The 9,737-nt window shown below is 40.9% G+C and overlaps 1 protein-coding gene across 1 annotated transcript; it reads right to left on the reverse strand.

The window, feature by feature from the left end:
- Positions 1 to 5,191: 5,191 nt before the first annotated feature.
- LOC306925460 (hyaluronan synthase 2-like) lies at positions 5,192 to 8,513 on the reverse strand (the record flags this gene model as incomplete). The annotated part of the gene is made up of 3 exons (XM_079504291.1): positions 5,192 to 6,121; positions 6,246 to 6,347; positions 7,881 to 8,513. The coding sequence occupies 3 exons, from the start codon at positions 8,511 to 8,513 to the stop codon at positions 5,192 to 5,194; spliced, it is 1,665 nt and encodes a 554-aa protein (XP_079360417.1).
- Positions 8,514 to 9,737: the final 1,224 nt, after the last annotated feature.

A 9,737-nucleotide genomic window follows, 5' to 3' on the forward strand; every position in this document is an offset into this window, starting at 1 on the left:
TTGTTCCAATATGGATCCGAACTGAACCTAACTCTTCACAGTATGTTACTGGCATTAATAGTGCATCTGACGTCAGTTGTTGATAAACGTTCATTGGCTCAATAGATAGTTAATGTCCGCAATATCCCACGGTGGTGCTGGTTGTCGAGCACTCATTGGACCAGCACATGGATGATGAGACTGGTATCAATGATGTCGCCTCAAACCGGGAGAGTGTGGACGCTGGCGTTGCCAGGCAACCTGTTGATAACTTTCCCTGCACTGTGAACTCTTAACAGAGAAATGCCTGGCTATACTTTCTCACTGGGCATCAAGGTCAAATACATGTAGTCTCAAATCAAAATAGGCCTCTCAGTATGCGAGTTAACTTGACTGGGGAAAGTCTAATAGAGACAGTAAATCTGAACTTGGCGTCAGGAAACCCATAATATAAGTATGATAAAATAATATAAAGGATAATATAGGGCTGAGATGATTAGGCACGTGGATGGTGACATGACATAAATAGGATAAGGAGAACAACCCGGAGTAAACAGGCAGTAGGCTAAGAGTAAAATGATGATAAAAGGGCAAGATGACGAAATATGACCTATATGGAACACGGTCTGGGCCAAAGTGTTGACCAACAGAATATGATGGAGTGGCCAACTTGACATGACGTGTAAACAACATGTCAGAATTTATCTAACACCATCTTCTCCCTTCATATCTCTCCTCTTCTTTAAAAAATCTTTAAAAAACATTTCACGTCCTCATTCAACTTGATCTTCTACCAGACTCAGCTTGACAGCTTCCATAGGATACCAGAGATTGAATAAGAGCAAGGACATATGGAGAGACGCACACGTTTTGGGTTGGAACAAGCCCATGATGTCCACTTGGTGGTATCATTCATGTTGGCAGAAAGAAATACATTAAAATCTAAATAGTGTTACAACATTTCTGACACATTATATACTCATAATATAAAAAAGAAAAACATGGTCTTTGTTTCTGTAGAAACAAAACAGTCACAGCAGCAATGATACACTGTCTCTCTTCTGGTCACATGACTTCACCTCTGGTCACCTGATCCCGTGGAGAGCCTATCTAGTACCAATCAGTGATCAGTTTGAGATTATTCACTTTGTAAACATTGAGAGAGAGAAAGAGCAGCTCCCCCTTTCCTCACCCTTTTCCCCTTCTAAGTGTTCTTTGCAGCACTTCCAAAGCATTTTTAAGAACACTGGATACGGTATACGGCAATGCTTTTTGCCCAGAAAATGGTTGAGTGTTTAGACCATGTGACATACAAAAATGCACCTTAACTTCTAGACTGGGTGGGGTGTCCTTTTGTCAGGGTGCCCTAAGCCTAATAGTCAATTTGACAATTGCACAGTAAACCTTACTGGTAACTGATGTTACCAGTGTCTCTTTACGCCTTGTTCTCGCAATGGTATTAATTCTTATCGTTTTACAGTCATCTGGCAGTGGAGATAAACACTTTTAAAAGTTGACATGACTAAACCCGTGACAGACTGTTAGAAAATAAGAAATACTAAATAATGACTTGTTTTACTAGTAACCACACCATGTTGTGTATTCTAAATTATTCATGTATACCACTCACAGTTATTACTAGGGGAAATACTGGTGCATAGCCTGTAATCATTTTACCACAATCCTTAATTGTACAAAAGCACCCATAGGGGAATGACAATTTTAAGAATGGTATTGTTTGCATCTACTTTTAAGTCACAGCTTCCAATTACATTTTGTGGTAGTGTGATAAAGACAGACTGCTTATCACTTTTCCTCTTGAGCCCCATGTTTAATTGTATTTCATTCTCATTTTCTGTTTATCATAACCTCATTGCAATATATCCTCCTAACCTGTTATTTTCCACATTTTGCTAACTATGCCGGCTAGGTTAGCAATCAGTTGTTTGGTATACATATATTCATTCATTTCACCACATAAATTGGACAGACAATTGGTTGGTCAAACATACTTTTATTTATTTCAAAGTCAAACAGTTTAAGTAGCATTACTATATTGTCAAACACACACTACTCACACCATCCTCATTTCCTGTTTCAAGTTGCACAAAAGAGTCATCACTGAATCCACTGCTCTTTTTATAGGTGGAGGATTCAGATTGGGTTGCACCATTTTGAAGGGGTGCATGTGTTTGGTAATGCATACTATTTAGCATGATTACAAAGGGACGGGTTGTTTAAAACCTGGGTTGTTAAATTACTATCATCAGATAGCAGCTGTGAAGAACCCAGTCATGTGACTTAAAGGTGCAGTACTTCTGTAGAACATTCCTAGTATATTATTGAAAGTCACCAATTACAATAATACAGGGAATAATATATAAGTCATGCCATAATACATAAGGAAATCAACATACAATTAAATAAGTAAATAAATGTCAAAAAAAGTCCCTACTCAAACAAGAGTGGACATAATGGATAGAAAAGAAGACACATGGTGCTTTTAGTACCCCACTGGACATGAAGTTCAAATCAATGATATAATAAATACAGTTTATGGATTACTAACATTTAATAATAGCTCATCATTCAACCCTTTCAGGTAGAGGGTTTGCAATGTGTGTATCCAGTACGCTTCGCGTTGTTTGAGCAGGACATCATGGTTACCACCTCTGGCTGGTAGTTTGACTTGTTCTATACCAATAAAGCGAAAAGTAGAGATGTCATGTTTAAGATCATTGAAATGAATGGCAACAGGATATTCACGGTTATTTCTTCGAATAGAGCTCTTATGTTCACTCATTCTCTGTTTTAACTGTCTAGTAGTTTTCCCAATATATGCTAAACCACAGGGACATTTGATCATGTACAGTATACCACATGGGTTGAGACACAAGTTATAATGCTGTTAATCTTGAACTTCTTGCCAGTATGGGGGTGATTAAAAGAGGACGTCTTGTGTGTATTGCCACACTGGGCACAATGGCCACATGGATAATTGCCCTGTGGCAGAGGACTCAATAAGGTCTGTCTAAGTGAAACCTTAGGGGACTGAAAGTCAGAATGTACAAGTTGGTCTTTTACATTTTTTCCTCGTTTAAAAGAAAACAGGGGAGGGTACTTAAATAATGCCAATAATTCAGGGTCAGAGGTTAAAATGTGCCCGTGCTTTTTGAACATAGCCTTTATCTCACGAGAGTGAGGAGAATATGTGGTGACACCGAAAACTTTTTTTCTTTTCTCTTTGTTTTTGTCAACAGTTCTGTACGGGGCTTCTGTAGAGCCAATGTATATGCTTTCTCAACGTTTTCAATGGCATGCCCTTTTTGGGTAAACTTGACTTTCATCTCTGACGATTTGTCAATAAAATCCTCAGTGGAGGAACAAACACGTCTCAGTCTATAAAACACCCATAGATGTATCTGGTACATCTATGGGTTCAATTTTTGCACCTAATTTTGCTAACCTGTTTATGGGGCATTTTGAGGAAAAGTGTGTTTATGACTCTACAAAGAACATATACCAACAAAACATTATTAAATGATTATCGATACATTGATGACATTTTCTGTGTATTTAAAGGTAATTCAGATGAAGTCCAACACTTTGTAACATTATTAAATAGTTTTGACTCTAATCTAAAGTTCACTATGGAATGTAGTCAGTCCTGGGTATACTTTCTAGATATGTGGATAAAGTTAAATGATGGCAATCTGTCGACCACCCTATATCAGAAATACTCTATTATTGGCCACTAGCAATCACCCCCCTGCTCTCATCAAGTCCCTGCCCATTAGTCAGTTTTATAGACTGAGACGTGTTTGTTCCTCCACTGAGGATTTTATTGACAAATCGTCAGAGATGAAAGTCAAGTTTACCCAAAGAGGGCATGCCATTGAAAACGTTGAGAAAGCATATACATTGGCTCTACAGAACAAAAACAAAGAGAAAAGAAAAAAACGTTTTCGGTAACATGTGTCACCACATATTCTCCTCACTCTCGTGAGATAAAGGCTATGTTCAAAAAGCACGGGCACATTTTAACCTCTGACCCTGAATTATTGGCATTATTTATGATAATGATGAGCTATTATTAAATGTTAAGCTGTAATCCATAAACTGTATTTATTATATCATTGATTTGAACTTCATGTCCAGTGGGGTACTAAAAGCACCATGTGTCTTCTTTTCTATCCATTATGTCCACTCTTGTTTGAGTAGGGACTTTTTAGGGACTTTTTTGACATTTATTTACTTATTTAATTGTATGTTTATTTCCTTATGTATTATGGCATGACTTATATATTATTCCCTGTATTATTGTAATTGGTGACTTTCAATAATATACTAGGAATGTTCTACAGAAGTACTGCACCTTTAAGTCACATGACTGGGTTCTTCACAGCTGCTATCTGATGAATGATTACTATATACAATTTGATTGGTTGTCTAAACCTACTGTTGTGTATTTAATGAATGTCAGCCTATTCTCAAACTATGCCTGAAGAAGGCCGAAAGGCCGAAACGTTGCTATATGACTCTTTAAAATAAAGTTCTTGAACCAGCAAGTGGCAGTGTGCGGGTCTCTCCTCCTTCCTCATAACGTTTGCTGTACTGCCAGGACCTATATGCACCTGCTATAAAACTGAACCGGGTGTGCAGAAGTCATCCCTCGAATGGTAAAGGTTTGGAAATGTTTTCTGGGTTACATGTTCACTAGATGTACAAGTGAATACTTTGGGAAAACCTGTCACTAGACAGATGGTTCGGGCCACTAGTCAGAGGCCTGGGTTTGGAATGTAGGTAGTCATTCTATTGTGTGAGAGGGAGAGAGGGGGCACCATGCGGGAAGCTCTGCCCTACAGTGTTAGGACTGGTAATGTCCAGACTGGATGCTTTAATTTAAGCATATGATGTAAGTTTGTTATTTTCATTTTGAGAAGTTATATTTTATTTTTGTGAAAGAATATTTTTCCTGAGAAAGTTTTTTGAACATTATTTTTTGGAAACTAATTATTTTTGGAGAAAATAAATTCTCGGCAACAATTGAGATTTCTGGTTTGTCATTTTTCTGTGCACCTAGCCCTCATCAAACGGACTTATTTACAGGTAGCCATTGTGTCCCTCTTATTCAGTTTAATTTACGTCACATGGTGAGAGAGCAGCCCATTAGCAGAATGTTTCTTGGAAAGAGACGAGCACTGTTTTTGCATCATACATCCAGCACCATGTCGTAGTGAGAATCTTTCTTCCTCTTCCCGCATTTATTTATCAGCACAACGTACAACATCAGAAGCATGACCCAATAACTGGCGTACACAATCGCCCCTATGATCAGAACTATTTTCTCTGAATCAGGAAAAGGTTTTCTGGTCTCTTGGATTGTGGTATAAATAATACCAATGAAGAGGATGGTGAACCAAACAGATATGGGAATAAGGCCGATGAAATTCACCACAACGGTTTTCCTCCCCGAAGTGCCCCAACCAGCTTTATTGATTGTCGCTATGGCAAACATTTTAGCCGGCAATAGGCTCGACATGTACAGGACGGAGTAAAACGACATGAACACCATGACAATGTTGCCTCGTAGGCAGCTGGCGAATGCGGCCTTGATCAGTGCTACTGCCTGGACAATGAGTAGGAACAAGAGGATATTCCAGAGCCTTCCTTGGTAGAACAGCCGTATTGCAGTGGCAATGAGGAAAAACGGGAAGAACCCCGTGATCACAGCCTCGTAGGTCATCCACAGATGATGCTTGTGGAACCACATGGAGTTGTAGAACCACTCTCTGAAGTAGGACTTACTCCACCGAGTCTGCTGGTTGAGCCAGCGCAGGTATGTGGCCGGCGTCTCAGTGAGGCATTTCGATCGCGCTGTGTATTTGGTTGCGTACCCGAGGCTGAGAACCCTGTTTGTGAGGTGGCGGTCATCCCCAAAACTACAGTGAGAACCCATGAAGGTCTGGTTGTACCAGTCCTCCACAAACTCGTGCAGGAGAGAGTTCCGGTACATTCCTAATGGTCCACTGATGCACTGGACGCAGCCAAAGTAAGACTGGCACGCTCGCTCTATGTTGAAGGCCATCCAGTACCGCACACTGCTCAAGAAGGAGATCCATGACTCATACTTATTCAGGATCTAGATGGAACAGGAGAGATTACAGAGAATGATTTAAGAGATGATAAAATTATGATGAAGCATGGCTGATACACAGTAAAAACAGGAGGAGATAATGTTAATTGAAAACCTTGAATTGATATACCTGTACATCACCTCCCACGCCCCCCACCATTGGGTCTTTTTCTAGAACCTTAACCATCTCCACTGATGAGGCAGGGTCCAACATGGTGTCAGAGTCACACACCTACATGAAATGCACAAAATGCTCAGTACTTACTGCATACGATTTACAAGCTTTGTTCCACAGCATTGTATTATATGACAGATACAGTCTACTGAACACTAGTAACCATGTTTGATACATTTAGTATAAAATATAGAATTTTGGAAACCCTTTATCATTCATTCATTTCTCTCAATCATTCTCAAGTTATGATGAAGCCCAAACTCTGCATTTGAAATATGTAATGCTTGATAATAATGATTATTGATTATTTGAATTCCATACCATAAAATGGCCCATAAAATGGAAATGTATCTGGTTGTGATCAAATCACACTAGTGCCTCCAACTTACTTCTCAACTTGGAGGCAGCAAATACTTTAGAATTCACACCTAGCGGACACAACACTGAAAATAAATCCTCAAACATTCCCATGCCCTCGCCAACAACACCACTTAGCCTTTGGGACCTGTATCTCATTACACATACAGCCGCTCTCTGTGACTTGTGACAGATTAGGAAGCTCTGTGGAGTGTTGGTATTGGTGAATTAACTGAAACACCATCACTGCATTGGCCATGTATTTGTATGAAGCAGTGGTTAATTATAATTAGAGGCAACCATTCGAATGAATAAAGAATCTAAAGCTTATGTTTACTTTTTACTACAATCGTCTACAGTATATGATAATTCGCTTGCTAATGATGAGTGTATCACATGTTTTGCCTATAACAGTCTGGTCTTATGTGTTCATCTCATCTTAAAAGATCCTTCATGCCTAAATTGGGAGTGAAGTCTTCACTTAGTCCTTGATGACATCACCTACACAGGTGATGTCATTAGGCCTAAGTGAAGACTGGTGACTCATGAGAATACACATGGTTTGCTGTTTGTATCTCCCCTTGTGTGATAGTTAAATGAAGTGAAGTTAATCTAGAAAATGTATCTTTTGTTCTTCCTTAACTTGTCTTCAGTGTATTGAGTTTTGTGTCCTGAGCCAGACTTTGAATCACAATGATGTGTAGATGATGTAAAAGATCTGCTGTTACATTTAGTCATCGGCTACCCTGGCCTGCCCCTTGTTCATGCTACACCACACTACATGATGCACACAGCCACCATCCATCTTAACCAGACACAAAATACTCTTTGTAGACCCCATATTTGGTTTGGCACAGCCCTCGTTCCCTCCCCCCAGCCATCCCTTCATCCCTCTCTCCCTTCGTCGTACTACCTCCATCCCCCACTCTCCACTCTTACTCCCCAGCGTTACCTGCCTACAGCCTCCTTCCCTGCCTCAGTCTGTCTTCCATGTGGGCCCTCCATCATTCCTCAGATGTTTTAATGTCCTAGCCTCCACATGTTTACAGTAGCATTCAAACAGGCTGTGAACATCCAGTGTCTACTCATCCCACATCTGCACATCTGGTAGCCTATCTGTTCATATAACCTGTCATAATTTTCTACCGAATTCCCCACACTAATAAACCATCCATCCATCCATCCATCCATCCATCCATCCATCCATCCATCCATCCATCCATCTAATCTTACCTGCACATAATCCACGCTCCTCCCCAGTGCTTTGAAGGCTGTATACATGACCTCTCTCTTTCCTCCCCACTTCTGCATGATGCAGACACACTTGTTGTTCAGCACCAGCCTGGTGACATGCTGCATACTCTCCGCATAGCTCTCATCCGTCTCCTCGGGTCCTTTGAAATGAAAGTTACTTCTCCACACATATGTGGCTGCTTTGCTTTGCTCCCATCCCATGATCTCTTTGAATATTTCCATCATGTAACGGTCATCGTCCGTGTTGCCGTCGATCACCATTATCACCTTGATACCCGGGTACGACAGCCTCTTCACGGACATCAGGCATTTCCTCAGGTAGTTTGGGTCTTCTTGATATGATGCAATGCACAATGCCAGCGACTTGTTCAACTTGATCGGCGTCTCCAAGGATCGTCTCATGTTCCGGTGTTCTAAGAGGGCAAAGAGGCTCTGGATGATGAGGTGGATGACCAGAATGGCGCCATACAGGCCGAAGGAGAGGTGGTTGTGAGCAGTGGTGAAGAACTGATAGCCAATTATGTAGGCTGTAGAGATGCCCACCAGGAGGGACACGCCAAACATGGTGGTGCCAAATACCCGCAGATAGGTGAGGACTGTTTGGCATTTCATCTAGGGAATAAAGATTAAAGGAAAACGGGGTGAATAGAGTTTAGGGCCTTTGACATCTTATCTAGGCACAATCGAAGAATAAACTGGTGGTTGAATATAGAGATTATGAATAAACCCAGAGTATAACTTTAATCTGGTAAAAGGACACATCTTTATTTTGATTGCAATGCAACAAAACTAATGTAGTGAGAGGTGACAAAGTGGAAGTGGAGAGTAAAAAGAAAATGTATTTATATATAATGTAACTGTATTAGAACATTTATTCTAATGTATTGAGATTGAGAAGCACAAACTAAGGTTGAAAATGCAGTAATGTCTACTCTCCCTCTCTCTCTTCTTCCCTCCTTCTTCCCGTCCCCAAAATCTGTCTAAATGTCAGACAGTTGTGAGTAGCCGATTGTTCCAACTTTCTTTAACGCGGGTGGTCGCACATTACAAGATGTAACCTAATTTAGAGGCAAACTGGCAGCCCAGCCAAAAAGTCCAAGATCCAGGTGTTGTGTGAATACTCATGAGACAAACCTCCACTCCTCTAAAACTAGGGTCCTCCAACATCTTTCAGACCACCACCCTTAAAACCTCACCCTGCTGGACCAGCTGGTCCACGAAGAGTTATTATTACTCAAGTAACCATGAGAGACCTCCCCCCTCCTGTGACTCATTTTGTCATTCAATAGCTAATAGATGCTTAATGCACAAAGTCCCAGGTAAACAAAGTCTTATGGTCCACTCCAGTAGTTGGTATGCTGTATTTCTCCTTTGTAATGCTGCTACCGCCATCTGTTTGGCAGACCAGAGCAAACCCACTCAGTGCAGGCTCAACTCGGCCCAGCACAGTGCGGACCACCCTGTGATGTCATCTGTTTATATCTCCGTGGGATGAAGAAGGCAAGAGCTTTTTAGACCTTAAGATGTTGCACGTGGCCGTCTCCCCTACTACATTTGAGAGTCCCATACTGGATTTCAGGAATATAGTATACATATAATTTCTTCATCATATACTGTATTGTGCGTGTGTGTGTGTGTGTGTGTGTGTGTGTGTGTGTGTGTGTGTGTGTGTGTGTGTGTGTGTGTGTGTGTGTGTGTGTGTGTGTGTGTGTGTGTGTGTGTGTGTGTGTGTGTGTGTGTGTGTGAACTCTGATGCTGGCATTCAAAGCAACCAAAGGTATGGGTCCCCCATATCTTGCAAGTATGATTGAACCCTACAAACCCTCCCGCGCACTC

The sequence above is a fragment of the Electrona antarctica genome (assembly GCF_951216825.1).
Source record: "Electrona antarctica genome assembly, chromosome: 6".
In the NCBI taxonomy this organism is placed as follows: Eukaryota; Metazoa; Chordata; class Actinopteri; order Myctophiformes; family Myctophidae; genus Electrona; species Electrona antarctica.